Source organism: Mustela erminea, chromosome 7, assembly GCF_009829155.1.
Source record: "Mustela erminea isolate mMusErm1 chromosome 7, mMusErm1.Pri, whole genome shotgun sequence".
NCBI classification, from domain to species: Eukaryota; Metazoa; Chordata; class Mammalia; order Carnivora; family Mustelidae; genus Mustela; species Mustela erminea.
In genome coordinates, this window is record NC_045620.1 from 24434377 (window position 1) to 24449058 (window position 14682).

At 50.4% G+C, this 14682-nt stretch overlaps 1 protein-coding gene and 1 long non-coding RNA gene across 2 annotated transcripts in view; both read right to left on the reverse strand.

Moving 5' to 3' along the window:
* Positions 1-6269: 6269 nt before the first annotated feature.
* LOC116595059 lies at positions 6270-12025 on the reverse strand. Its single transcript, XR_004287518.1, has 3 exons — positions 9615-12025; positions 7687-8085; positions 6270-7577 (listed from the first exon to the last, which is right to left on the reverse strand). It is a non-coding gene; the product is annotated as an uncharacterized LOC116595059 (long non-coding RNA).
* Positions 12026-12902: 877 nt separating this feature from the next.
* Positions 12903-14682, reverse strand: part of CHMP4B (charged multivesicular body protein 4B) — a 50421-nt gene continuing 48641 nt past the window's right edge. The window contains exon 5 of the mRNA XM_032350939.1: positions 12903-13773. Coding sequence (XP_032206830.1) covers positions 13709-13773 — 65 coding nt within the window. The 3' untranslated portion in view covers positions 12903-13708. The remainder of the gene's footprint in view (positions 13774-14682) is intronic.

Here is a 14682-nt window from a genome sequence, read left to right on the forward strand (position 1 = left end):
CAGATGTAATTAAATTAAGAATCTTGAGATGATGTCATTCTGGATTACCCAGATGGGCCCTAAATCCAATGACAAGTGCCCTTATAAGAAGCAGAAGACACACATAGAGGAGAAGGTCATAGGAAGGCAGAGGAGGGATTGGAGGCTACTTACCACAGAATGCCAAGGCTTGCTGGCAAATTAGGCAAGGAAGCACTCTTTCCAAGAGGCCTGCTGACATCTTGAGTTCAGACTTCTGGTCTGAACTGTGAGAGACTAAATTCCTATTGTTTGAAGTCACTCAGTTCATGGGGTTTTGCCGCAACAGCCCTAGGAAATTAACACGCTCCCTCTTTTATGTGGGGTACGATGGCGACAGAGCTGGGACTCAAATTTTCATCTGCTCTTTACTCGGACACTTCACAGTTTCCAAAGGAGACTCCCAGTAGAGATGGGGAAACTGAGGACCAGAAAGGAGCCAGGTGTCACCTGGTGGCAGAGCCAGGACCAGAACCCAGCACGCTGCCCCCACTGGGGCTGTGCTCTCCGCTGTTTCTTCATCAGGAGCTGAGTGGGCAGATGCACAGCAAAGGACAGCCCTGAGGGGAGGTTCCCCCCTAGGATCCCATTCTGGGGCCCACTGAGGAAGGACAGGAAAGAGAGACCCTTAGGGGTCCCGTTTTCCTCTGCTCTAAGATTGTGGAGGCTGAGATAAATTAAGGCCATCCCACCTCAGGTTTAGCCTTAGCATAAGTACAGCCATCTTAGCTCCGGTAGCCATCTCAGACCCCTGTGCCCAAGGGCTGAACTTTCCCCTACTTTACTTTAGTTCTAAGGACCCTCACCCTGCTTTAGTAACAGGGAGCCCCACCCTGCTTTGGTTCCAGAAATCCCCACCCTGCTTTAGTAACAGGAACCCATAAATACCCCTGCCTTAACTAAGTTCGGGGTCCAAGTCCCTACTCCGCTGTGTCGGTTATACTTGGGCCCAAGCTTAAGCTTGTTAAATAAACCCTCGTGTGATTGCATTGGTGTTGGCTCCACGGTGGTCTCTCGGACGCGAAAACTTGGGTACAACAAGATAAACCCAGGATGAGTCAATCATGAAAATCTCTCTTAGCCACTTTCCACTGAGAACTCGGGATGTGCCTGGTGTCTTGGCAACCTCCCCTTCCACATGCCCACCCCCACCTGGGGAGATGTCTGAGGACATCTGTTCCCCCCTTGCTCAAGTAAGGACAGAGAGGGCGCCTGGGTGGCTCAGTGGGTTAAGCCGCTGCTTTCGGCTCAGGTCATGATCTCAGGGTCCTGGGATCGAGCCCCGCATCGGGCTCTCTGCTCAGCAGGGAGCCTGCTTCCCTCTCTCTCTCTCTGCCTGCCTCTCCATCTACTTGTGATTTCTCTCTGTCAAATAAATAAATAAATAAAATCTTTAAAAAAAAAGTAAGGACAGAGAGACAAAGCCACATCCCAGGTCACATGCTGGTCACCAGCAGAGCTGGGATTTGAACTCAGGTATGTCTGCTTCAAATGCAGCTCGGCCACATCACTTCACAGGTCAGAGAGCCAGGGCACCTTCTAGGGGGCTGGGGAGCAGCCAGGCCACCAGGAGCAGAGGGAGGCCCTGAGTCCTCTTTCCTCTCTCACCCACAATGAGCTGGTATAAGACTCAGGGGCCCCAACATGCCCAGGTCACCTACTGTGTCACCTTGGCCAAGTGACTCCCCACTCTGAGCCTCCCTTTTCTCATCTAGAATATGGGGTACATAACAACAGCCACGCCTATGGGTTTTTGTGAGGACTCCTGGGAAGAAAGCTGAGAAAGCCCTTAATAATATGCTGAGCATCCAGTAAGTGCTTAATAAATGCTGGCTGGCAGGACGCCTGGGTGGCTCAGTTGGTTAAGCCGCTGCCTTCAGCTCAGATCATGATCCCAGGGTCCTGGAATCGAGACCCGCATCAGACTCCTTGCTTGGCAGGGAGCCTGCTTCTCTCGCTGCCTCTGCCTGCCTCTCTGCCTGCTTGTGTATACTCACTCTCTCTCTCTCTCTCTGGCAAATAAATAAATAAATAAATGCTGGCTGGCATTAAAGTCTGCTTAGAGGCCAGTGAGAGAGAGCACAGAGCCTCTGGCCATGGAAAGTCACTTGATGAGGCCAGGATGTCAGGCTATGGCCCTACCTCTGTGCTCACCTCTAGTGTTCCTTCCCAAGCCACACACCTCCTCTGCTAGTGACTCAGCCCAACTGCCCTTCTGAGAGTTGAGAGGTGTCCAGGAGAGATGTGCACAGCCAGGCAAGGGGAGAAAACAGAGAAGGGAATGCTGGTAGAGCAGGCTCCCCCAACCGACACCCAGCCTACCTTTCCTGGAGGTATACAGTAGGTGCTCAGAACAGGTAGCCTCGGCAACATCCTCCCCCCTCTTCACGGGAACATCAACTGGATTTATAGCCAGTGTGACAGCTGAGGGTTCAGTCTGGCTAATGGGAACAGAAACTAGAACATTAACATTAGCCAAGAAGGGTTGGCCAAGGTTCAATGTAGGAAGAAAAGGAAAATGGCAAATACTGTCACCACACCAGATCCATTGAATTCTCCCTGTTCTGCAGGGACAGTCAATGATCACGTGGGGTTCCCGTGCAGACCGAACATCTACTCTTTTTTTTGTTTTTTTTTTTTAAGATTTTATTTATTTGACAGGCAGAGATCACAAGTAGGCAGAGAGGCAGGCAGAGAGAGAGAGAGGGAAGCAGGCTCCCTGCTGAGCAGAGAGCCCGATGCGGGGCTCGATCCCAGGACCCTGAGATCATGACCTGAGCCGAAGGCAGCGGCTTAACCCACTGAGCCACCCAGGCGCCCCTCTTTTTTTTTTTTTTTTTAAGCACTCTCTACACCCAGTGTAGGGCTTGAACTCATAACCCCAGGATCAAGAGTCACACACTGCACCAACTGAGCCAGTCAGGTGCCCCTACACTACTTTTTTAAAAAAAGATTTTATTTTATTTTATTTTGGGGCGCCTGGGTGGCTCAGTGGGTTAAAGCCTCTGCCTTCAGCTCAGGTCATGATCCCAGGGTCCTGGGATCGAGCCCCACATGGGGTGGGGGGGCTCCTCTGCTGAGCAGGGAGCCTGCTTCCTCTTCCCTCTCTGCCTGCTTCTCTGTCTGCTTGTGATCTCCATCTGTCAAATAAATAAATAAAATCTTTTTATCGGGAGCCCGATGTGAGACTTCATCCCACGACCCTGAAATCATGACCCAAACCCAAGGCAGAAGTTTAAACAATTAAGACACCCAGGCACCACAAAACTTTTTTTTTAATCATGTAATGAGCTGCCCTGTAAGATCTCATTTGACTTAATGATTCTGTTACCCCCCAAAATTGAAAACCTCTATCCCAATCCAACTATGTTTTTCATCAATTAATTCATTTATTCAACCAACAAGTATTGAGCCTCCCAAGCGCAGGCACACCGTGGTGCTGAGCACAGGACTACAACAGCCGTGCCCTCCTGAAGCTTACGGGATGGAGGGACAGACAGGCATTGTGGTAGTAAATGTAAAGTCTCTCCAGTGGTAAGAGGAAGGCAGGGGAGCAATGAGGTCATACCACTGAGGAGCTCAGGGTGGGGGAAACAAGCCAGGCGGAAGGACCTTGTGCTCACTCTAAAAGATAATAGGCTGTGGACTGAGAAGGTCCAGCCTAGATATTAAAAGGTCCCCCAGTCCGCTGAGTGGAGAATGGTTTGCAGGGAGGCAAGGAGCCAACAGGGAGACGGACCAGGAGGTTGTGACAAGTGAGCGTTGTTGATGGCCTGGATAGGGCAAGTTTCACAAGTGTGCGACCTGTGCAATTGCACAGGGCCCTCACTCAGAGAGGTCCCACTTGGTTTAAGACCCTGTTGTTACTGTCTTGAAATTCTCAATAATTTTTTAACAAGGGGCCCTGCATTTTCATTTCGCCCTGGGCCCCCACAAATTACACAGCAGGCCCTGACCAAAGCAGAGACAGGGTTTTCCTTAAACACTCCAAGTCATAAACAGACCTTTTCCCACTGGCATGCTGGAGCCAGCTTGTACCGTTCCCAAGAGCCAATTGTTCCATTTGGAGGAATTATATCCTCCTGTTGGTATCCCGAAATTGGCCATGCTGTAAGTAGTTACACCGTGGAACTCAGTGAACGTTACAAGTAGGTATTTTTTTTCTGAAGACCCTTCTTCGCCTGTCTTTCCCAGAGTGGGTCCACTGCCCTCTTCAGCAGTTAAAAATACAGTTTCTAGGCACCCCTCCCCAGACTTGCTGGGTCGCCTACTGGGTGATTCTGAGGGCCCCCTGAGGCTGCAAGGTCAGGGCAGGAAGGCCCTACAGGGTGGGCCCACAAGCTTCCCAAAAGGAAAAACGGGTTGGGGGGAATTGGAAGAGGATACTGGCAGAGGTGTGGGGGTGGCAGGTCACCAAGAGAGCAGAAGGACAGCCTCTGGGGGGTTCTGTACCCTTGGGGGCCCAGCTCTAGGTCAACAGCTGAAGTCCCCAGATTGGGACCCTCCTTCACCTTTCCATGTAGAGCCCAAAAGTAAGGGGGAGACATCACCCACAGTGCTGCCCTCCTTTGTTGGAGTTTGGGGGAAGGGCAGGGACCCCCAACAGAGACACCTCCCCATAGGATGAAGGAGGAGCACAGACCCCCAGCGCCTCTTCCTCCCACAGCCCCAGGCAAATAAGGTACTCAGGAAATAAGGACATTGTTACCATTGTTGCTGTCCTGATGGCCCCGCCGCAAGGCTGGCTTCTCCCTTCTCCTCTCCCCGCCCAGGGCCTGGAAGGAGCTGGGACACACCACCCATCCCTCTCCCATCTAATCAGAAGGCCTCCTGCAGCCTCTCCTCCAAGGACCCCCGCAAGGCAGGGCAGGGAGGAGATTCTAAGCACACACACGCCGCGTTCTCGCCCGGACTCCTGCTTCCCTTCCGCCTCTCTGTCGGGGAGTGCAGACCACCCGGGAAGAGCCCACCCTCCCCGGACGGTTCCAGCGGAGCGCGGGGTCTCACTCCCTGGGAGATGGCGCCACCTATAGGCTCTCAGGAGCGTTGCGGCGTCGGCCCCTCAAATCCAGGAGGAGCGCGCAGAGAGGATCCCATACTCTTTAAGGGCCTGGGGCGTGCTTCATCACTGGACCACAGCATTACATTGCTTCCCATTGTCCCCGTACCTGGAAGGAGCCGTGGCAGCGTTCCCCAAGATGTTCTGCAGAACCCACACCCTAGTCAAGAAGTTGGGAAAACATCCCTTGGAGATTCTCCATGCACATTTGGCCCTGATGTCTGACTTAACTCTTCAGTTCCCTCAATGAACATCGAGGTCATGGGAAAGTTATTCTTTCTAGGCCTCAGTTTCAGTTTCTTCATCTGCAGAATGGGGGTGAGGGTGTTGCCCTAGAAGAGATTATCTCAAAGGCTAGGAGGATTTCTCAGACTTCAACGAGAAAGAGAAACCGAGGCATGTTTAAAATGCAAGTTCCAGGGCCCCATCCCCCCAAGCACTTCTGACAGCTGCAGGAATCTGCATGTTGAATCAGTCCCCAGGAAATTCTGGTGCAGATGTCCTGCCAACCAAAGGATGAGAACAGGGATTCAGGGAGGCTGGAAAAGCAGGCAGAGGCCTGCCAGATTCTGCTGGGAAGCTTGGAAGCTTTGATTCTGTCTAGAGGGCGGTAGAAGTCACTGAGCTTTTATTTTTTTATTTTATTATCATTTTTTTAAGATTCTTTTTATTTGGGGCGCCTGGATGACTCAGTGGATGAAACGTCTGCCTTCGGTTCAGGTCATGATTCCAGGGTCCTGGAATCAAGCCCTGCATCAGGCTCCCTGCTCCATGGGGAGCCTGCTGCTCCCTCTCCCTCTGCTGCTTCCCCCCTGCTTGTGCTCTCCTACTCTTGCTCTCTTGAAAATAAACAAAATCTTTTAATTAATTAATTAATTTTGAGAATGCAAGAGAATACAAGCGGGTGGAGAGCAGTGAAGGGGAGGAAGAAGCAGAGTCTCTGCTAAGTGGAGAGCCTGAGGCAGAGCTGGACCCCAGGACTCTGGGATCAAGACCTGAGCGGAACGCAGACGCTTAACCAAATGAGCCACTCAGGCGTCCCAAAGCCACTGAGCTCTTAAAGGTTTTATTTATTTATTTGTCAGAAAGAGAGCGAGCGCGAGAGAGCACACAAGAGCACAGGCACGCAGAATGGCAGGCAGAGGCAGAGGGAGAGGGAGAAGCAAGGACCCTGATGTGGGACTTTAACAGAAGTGAGAGCTCTTTAGAAAAGATTGCTCTAGCTCTGGCTACTGTGAAGGATCGGGGCTCTGGGGAAGCACTGTGGGTGGCAGACAGACCATGGAGGTTACTGCTGAAGCTGCTCAGTTGAGATTTAATGGCATCCTGGACCAGGGGGTGGCAATGGATGGGAAGGAGAGGGGACAGATTTCAAAGGTAAACCCTTTAACTCCTTTGAAATACAGGAAGACAACCTTGAAATTTCTGATTATCTTTATTTCATATCCCAGCCTTTTAAAACCTCAAGGAGTTGTATATGTATTATGTATATAATATATTAGTACAGTGATACATACATATACATAATTTATTAATGTATATATTTGTATTATATATAATATATAGAGAAAGGGAAATTTATAGAGACAGATAGATACATACTCAAAAGAAGTCTCTGGATGGGGTGGGGTTTGGAGATAAGATGAGTTAATTCAATTCCTGGCACACAGTAAACACTCTGTTAGCTATCATGGCAGATTGTATCTTCCAGAGATAGGCCCAATGATACCTTCTGTCCTCCATGGTCTTTTAGAACTAGCCATGCCCTTTTCAAGAAATGGAGTCTAGGGTCTCTGGCTGCCTCAGTCGAAAGAGCGGATGACTCTTGATCTCCAGGTTGTGAGTTAGAGCCCCATGCGGGGTGTAGAGATTATGTAAATAAATAAAACTTTTAAAAAGAGAGAGAGAGATGAAGTCTAATTCCCCTCCCCTTGAAACTGGGTGGGTCTACAACTCACTGATAACCAGTAAAATGCATTGCAGTGGCTCTGCATGACCTCTAAGGCAAGGTCATGAAAGTAATGGGTCCTCCTCATCCTGGCTGGGGCAATCCCTTTCAGAGCCTTGAGCTTGGCCTACGCTGATGCTCTCACGCTGTAAGGAAGCCCCAGCCACGTGGGGTGGGGGGTGGCGAGGCACATGCTCCTGCTGACAGTCCCAGCGGAGGTCCCAGCCAATAACCAACATCAACCACCACAAATACCAAAGGACCGTAGAGGCCTCTGGGTGATTCCAGCCGCTGAAGTAATCACCAGCCTTCAGGTCTTTGCGGGTGAGGCCCCAGTTATCCGGGAACAGAGACAAGTGGTTCCCACTGGCCCGTTTCCGAATTTCAGACCACAGAATCTGTGAGCATAATGCAATAGTTGCTTTTCACAACTAAGTTTCCGGATGGTTTATTGTAACAGTAGATAAGCAGGACTGCCATCCTTACGTGCCATGGTATCTTCGTCTACACTTTCTGTGAGGGAACCAAGTGCCCCCCAAATAGCCGCCCAGGCTGAGGAGGAAGAGAAGGAAAGAGAGGCAGTATCGGTGAGATGGTCTGGGGGAACAATAGGTAGGGTCTCAGGGTGGGGAAGGGAAAACCAGCCCCAGGGTGTTCCCACCTTCAGAAGGCCCTTGAGCAAGGAGACTGACTTCACATGGTCTGACACCACTGCTCCTTTCTAGGTTACACTGGATGATTCTAGCCCCTGTTGCCTGTGGCCTTTCTGCTCTCAGCAGGAAGATTCCTAAGACGGCTGGCCTCCTCTGTGGACCCAAGCATTTGGTCACGTTGAGAGTTGGAACCTTCTGAGGGAGGGAAACAGGGAAGAGAGGCTCTGAGCCTGCCCCTCCCCCACCACTGTGGCAAGGAAGTACTGGGGGGAGGGGAGTGGCGAAGGTGGCGGTTGGATTCTTGTGGCTCTACTGCTCCCCAGCTCTGTGACCTTGGGCAAGTTACCTTATCCCACTGAGCCTGAGTTTTCTTAGCTGCAATGTGCGGTCCTCCCCTGCAATAGTTCCTGGGTGGATAAAATAAGGATAAAGCGGATTAAGTGCTTGTTCTTAGTAAATACCTCCTTACTACCTGCCATTCTTTCTGGCTATTGTTCTTACTGAAAACCAACAAGTCCAGGCAAGTAATATTATTGGGCAAAGGAACATATTTCTGCTCCCAAAGTGGGGACCTTTTCCCTTCATTTCAGCCCGGAGTTGCCCTGTGGGAATTTGGGTCCAGTTCAGCCAGTGCGTCACGGAAGTCTAGCTCGGGACTGTGCAGTCTTGGCTGTGGAACCCAAAGATCTGGGCTTCTACCCCAGCTCCACCTGATGCCTCTGTCATCTGAGCAAGGCCAGGATGCAGCTTAGCAGGAAGGAAGGAAGCTGTTTCTGCAGGACTGGGTACCCAGAGCAGACAGGAAGAGACCTGGATAGGGACACAGGGCAGCTGAGTTCATGTCTTAGCTCTAACAGGATTTGCTATGGACTTGAAGTACCTTGGTGCCTTTGTTTCCCCATCGGTAACTCATTTCAAAATACTTTTTAAAAAGATTTTATTTATTTATTTGAGAGAATGAGTATGAGCAGGGGAAGGGGCAGAGGGAGTGGGATAGAATCTCAAGCAGACTGCACTGAGTGTGAAATCCAACACGGGGCTCCATCTCACAACCCTGAGATTATGATCTGACCCAAAATCAAGAGTCGGATGCTTAACTGACGGAGCCACCCAGACACCCCCTCATTTCATAAATATGTAACTGAAGGTCTACTGACCCTGAGTCATTGACCAGCCCAGGCCCACAAGAAGGCCAGAGTGGCCTCCAGGCCTTTGCACATGCCATTGAAAACTATCCTAACTCCTGTCTTTCACACTGTTTCCCTTGCTGAGTCCTCAGCACCCCTCAATCTTGGCTAAGACAGTACTTCCTCTCACAAGCCCTCCTGGGGCAGGTACCCTCTTCTCAAAGGGTTTTACTACAATGACTACCCAGCCTGTCGGGGCCATGATGAAGAAGAGGACGATGAATTAAATGTTTTCCACCAAACCATGAGCTGGCACAAAGACACCCCAAATACAGCTGCTGAATGGCCTTCACAGAATAAGCAATTCATCTGCTTCTTCCGTCACTTACCAGCAGTGTGACCCAGAGTTTCCCTAAAGCCTCAGTTTTCACATCTAGCAAGTGGAGCTCATTATAGCTGGGCTTCCCACCTAGACCTCACAGTGCTTTCTAAACCTTGCTGTGTGCTTGACAGGCCACGACCTCACAGCTCTATGAGGCAGCACAGTGGGTTGAACAGTACCCCAGCCCCCAAATTCTTGTCCACCTGGAACCTCACAACGTGACCTTATTTGGAATTAGGGTCTATGCAGATATAATTAAAGTAAGGATCAAGATGAGATCATACTGAATTGGGGTGGGCCCTAACAGTGACAAGTGTCCTTGTAAGAGACAGCAAAGGACACACAGACACAGAGAGAGGAAAGCCATGAGAAGACCACGCACAGAGGAGAGTGATAGAGCTACAAGCCAGAGAACGCCAGGCGCTACCTGAAATTGGAAAAGGCGAGGAAGGAGCCTCCCTAGGGCCTCTGATTTTGGACTTCAGGCATCTTAAGCTGTGAGAGAATAGATTTCTACTGTTTTAAGGCGCCTGGTTTGTGGTCATTGTCATTTGTCCTGGTGGCACTAGAAAAGGAAAACAGACAGGTGTGTTAGTACCTGCACATTACAGGGGAGAAAACAGGCTAAGGCAATGAGGTCACTTCCCGAGGCTCTCACAGCCCCTGTGCTGCAGAGAGGCAGGATCTGAACCTCGTGTGCCGGGCTCCAGAGCCTTGTGCTCTTGGCATCCACATCCTGGCCTGCTGCTGCCCACACACCGCCTCTCTGTCCAGTCTCCACTTGGAAGACGCAGGAATTTACCCCATGGTGCTGCTGCTTCTAAAACCACCCCTCCCACCCCACTTCACTGAGGGAAATGGGAGGCAGCCTAAAAAACTTCATCTCTACCCATCCCCTGCCCCCAAATCTATGGCCTGAGCCACTGATTTTCTTTCTTTCCTTTCCCTAACCTCCCTGTCTCCCTTCCTTCCCTGATTCTGGACTATGTAGACCCCTCAGTCTCATGCGCAAGATCCCAGTCCAGCCCCAAACCACCTCTCCAGTTCTACCTCACCCCTCTTCTCAAGCAAGCCCTTCCCCCAGTCAAATCCTCCCGAGGCATCCCTCACTTCCCTGCCTTGTTGTCCCCTCTCACAAGCCTCTCTTGGTCTAGAATGCCCCGGTTGTTGCAGGCACACATCAAAATTCCACTCCTTCTTCGAGCCCGGGCTCAACTTCCACCTCCTCCCAGCACACCCAGTCAACAGCACCTTCCCCTCTGACCATGAACATGCTTACACACAACATCCTTGAGTACCTGATCTGTGCCCAGGAGATCTAGAGGGTGGGGAAATGCAGTGATCTCACTATCTGGAAAGAGAGTGGGGAATCCTAACAAGAGTGTGCAAAGTGGGAAGCAGAGGAGGAAGCAGAAAATCCCTGCAGGAATGAGGCAGACTGTGCCCAGGAGAGGCAGGCCAGGGGACCGGAGCCCACATAAAGGCTGGGAGGCAAAAAGCACATACATGGCAAAGAGCACACGTTGTAGGAGACAGGAAATTCTGCATTACAGTGTGGGGGAGACATGGGAAGAGGTTCTAGCTCATGGAAGGTTCATGTAAACCATTCTGAGGTCTAGATCCTGTCCACCTTAGTGTTCCAAAGTGTTGCCCCAGGACTCTACATCAGAATCACCCGAAGTGTCTGTTAAAATGCAAATTTTTGGATCCCCACCCAGCTCAGTGGATGGGGCCCAGGACACAGAACTTTCAACAAGCTTCCTGGGTAATTCCAACGCACCTTAGTTTTCCAACCACAGAAGAGGGGAGGGGGGAGGCAGATTGAAGGATTTGAAAGGAATGCATCATGGACAGATCTGCTTTTCAGAAGAAATGGATAGAGCTGATCTCCTATTTGTCTGTTTCAGTGTCTGCCTCTGTGGTAGACCCTTCGTGCCACCTAACTCAGCAACCATCCCCTTAACTTCCTTCCTAAAAACAGTAATGGGCTCAGAGAAGGGAGGTTCCACCCCCAACCCAAGGGGAGAATCCTGATTGGACCCTTTTGTCTAGTCCCTACTTTCTCAGACTCTTTTACAGCAAGAAATGACCACGCAACACTTGGATCCATGAGGTACCGGGGTATTTTCGTGGAGGCTTCTGGGAAAGGTCTGCCTCCTGTTAACACTGGCAGAGGTGAAACTCTGGCTATGCTGATCCTCCTGCTTCTAGATCGTGGGGGTGTGATGAAAGGCCATCTAATGACTGAGACGGACCAAGCCCAATAAGGAAAAGCTAATGTATAGTGAACGGCAGAGCGGAAGGATGCAAAATCCTAGTTCTTGTGACATGGTTGAGTCACGGCCTTAAACCCAGATTGCCCCCATGCCCTAGCCACCCCCATTCAGCCCTCCACCAAGCCGAGACTTCTTGTCCTGGGACTATGAGAATGTAAACACCTTGAGGGCAGGGACTGTGTCTACTGCCTGCACTCCCAGTGCCTTGAACGTGCCCGGAACACAGTAGGTACTCAGTAAGTATTTGTTGGGTAAGCTTTGAACAGATAAGTAGATGACCTTACTGTGTATACCAGCCAAATGAGTCTTCTGTGGCTTGTAGCCAAGGAATCCTGACACAGTAACTTTTCTCTCCAGCCTGATAACCTCCTGAGAGCAGGAAAGAGACTGAGCATTACTGAACACGGAAAACTACAGCCTGGCACAAGGCCCACATTTAGGAAGCAGCAGCTATTTCTCAGAGGAGCCCCAGACACTGCCCTCTGTTGGAAATCCAGAGTTGCCCAGCCACCCAGGAGCCAAGGTGATTTTATTTTATTTTTTGAAGATTTTATTTATTTACTTGACAGCGACACAGTGAGAGGGAACATAAGCAGGGGGAATGGGAGAGGAAGATGCAGGCTCTCCGCCGAGCAGGGAGCCCGATATGGGGCTCAATGCAGGCCTCGATCCCAGAACCCTGGCTGGGATCATGACCTGAGCCAAAGGCAGATGCTTAAGGACTGAGCCGCCCAGGCAACCCCATCCTCCCAGGTGATTTTAATCTTAAGAGGTTTAGGGATGGGCATTAGAGAAGGGATCCTCCCAAATTCTGCTAACTGGCATGCAATTAAGAACAAATATTCTTAGATCCACTTTTCTGAAGAAGGTCCATAATATTCATCGGTTCTCCAGGGGCTATAAGACTAAAGAAGAGAGAGTGGAAGAGGCTGGGCCAAGGTCACACCGTGAGTCACAGCAGACCTGAGACTACCACCCATGTCCTAGATTCTTAGTCACTGCCCTACACTCTCTCTCCATGGGAAAGGTCATTTTCTTTAGTGTACTGGTGGTTCAATAAACCGATGTACCAGGTGGGCCTAGTCAATAGGAAAACCATGGTTTCCAACAGCAGGAGGCTCTGCTGTCCTGTGGGCACTGCCCATGGACACAAAGAAGAACTATGGAAGATCATGGAACTGCACAAGAACTACTCACTCCTGAACTGTACCCTCTGGGTACATCACGTAACATCACGTAAGATGAAGGCCACAGATCCATGACCTCCAGAACTTAAAATCATTTCTAGTAAGATCCGCTCTGTTCTTTGGTTCAGACTGTTGATGCAGGTCACGCTCAAGTCTTCCACAAGTTTTCACAGACTCCACTGGGCACCACGCTGGCCTTGAGAGAGTCAGCTCCCGAAGCAAATGACAGATTGATTGAACACAACAGCAAAGTATGAAAATTAATTGAGATATTTAATAGACAGTGCAAACCATAATTTCATCTGAATATAAATGTATGCACATGTTTCCAATGAGTTATCTATCAGTTATCACAAACAGCAACAACGACCTTAGAGCTATGTTAGAAAAATGTATAGCTGGGATTTAATTCTACAATCTCACTTGCTCTCAAGAGAACACCATCCATTTCAAATCAGTGTCACAAACTCCAAAAGACCAGTGGGGGAGGAGAGAGGGGTAGGCAGAGTGGTGAACACAGGGGCCAGCACACAGGTGATGGACGGAAATACAGTTCTCAAGGAAACCAAAGTCAGATGCATTATTACAGCTAAGGACAAGGAAAAGCCTATGGCTTTTTTAAAAAACTTTTCTGCCAGTACCATACAAGTCTTACAAAGAGATGTGCGACAAGTCAACTGACTTAAGAGGACAGAGGCTACATTTTCAGATCATTTCAACTGCAAACGGTCGACCCATTCCATCGAGGTTCAGCAGTGGAGTTAGCGTAGTCCAGAAGCTCAATGTTGGATTTGCAAATACAGTTTATTTTACAGAAATTCAACATTATAAACAGCAGGCACCTCCCACCCTACCCACCCGCCCACCTCCCCATTCCCCGACCCGCTGGGTGCAGACCATGCTATGCAGAGAGTGAGCAGGGACGCGGCCCTACTGCTTTGGAGGGAGACTCAGGAGCGATGGAACCTGCCTGCACCATGTCCTGCCCCGCACACGCACACGCCTGCCCGCCGCACAGGCCACCAGAGTCTGTCTGGGCCCAGCCTGCACTGGACCAGTTAAATGGATCCAGCCCAATTCTCCAGTTCCTTCATGTCATCCTCTTCCTCTTCCTTCTTCTTGGCTGTGTGAAGACAGAAAAGGCTACTTAGGACGGCTGGTTACAACGATCTCGACACTTTCTGGCTGGGTGTGGGCTTTGCTACCCAGAGTCTCTCAAACAGCCCTGCCCTTGCACCCAGCCTCCCTCAGCTTCATCGCCAGCCTATCAGCAACTGCTTCTCTGGGCCCCAAAAGCTGCAACATAAAACTCTAGATAAGAGGCACAAGTCCCCGGCACCGCCCCTCCACCAGCGTCTGGGCCAGGCAAAACAAGGAGATTTACACTGGGAGTCCGTCAGAATTCGTCCCAGAGCATTCAAGGAGGGGGATATGAGGAAGAACCCCAGAGGAGATCTAATCCTTGCCAGCACTCCCCCTCCACCTCAAGAGGCTTGAACCACTTCTCCGCACCCACAGGTGCTCCTTAAACAGTGTTTGGAGCCCCTTTGCCTGCACCCCCCACAGGCTGCTGACTCAACTTGAGGAGCCGTTTCTTCTTGATACGTGGGAGGGTAAGAGGGACTACAGCCTCGTTACACTGCTCCCCGGGCTCTCTCTCCATGCCAAGCCAAACTTCTGTACCTTTTCTAGAAGTTTGGTGTGGAATACGTCTACCCAAGGGTGAAATAACGGAAGAGGGAGGGGGACAGAGGAGCAGGCAGAAAGAAAGGTCGGTCTTACAGAACCAGGGCTCTAAAAAAGCCAAAGATGTTTCCTTCCCACATGGCTGCCTCTGAGACCCCAAGTTTTTGCATGTGTGCACAGCACAGGATATTAGACATGAACCAAGAGCTGTCCTGGAATTAAACTCTCACACCTTCTCCTAGTGCCTAGAACTTTCTCTTGTTTGGTGACGTAGGAAAAAATAATTCTGGAATAGTGGTTCTCAACTGGGGGGTGATCTCCCCACACCCTGCAAGGGACATCTGAC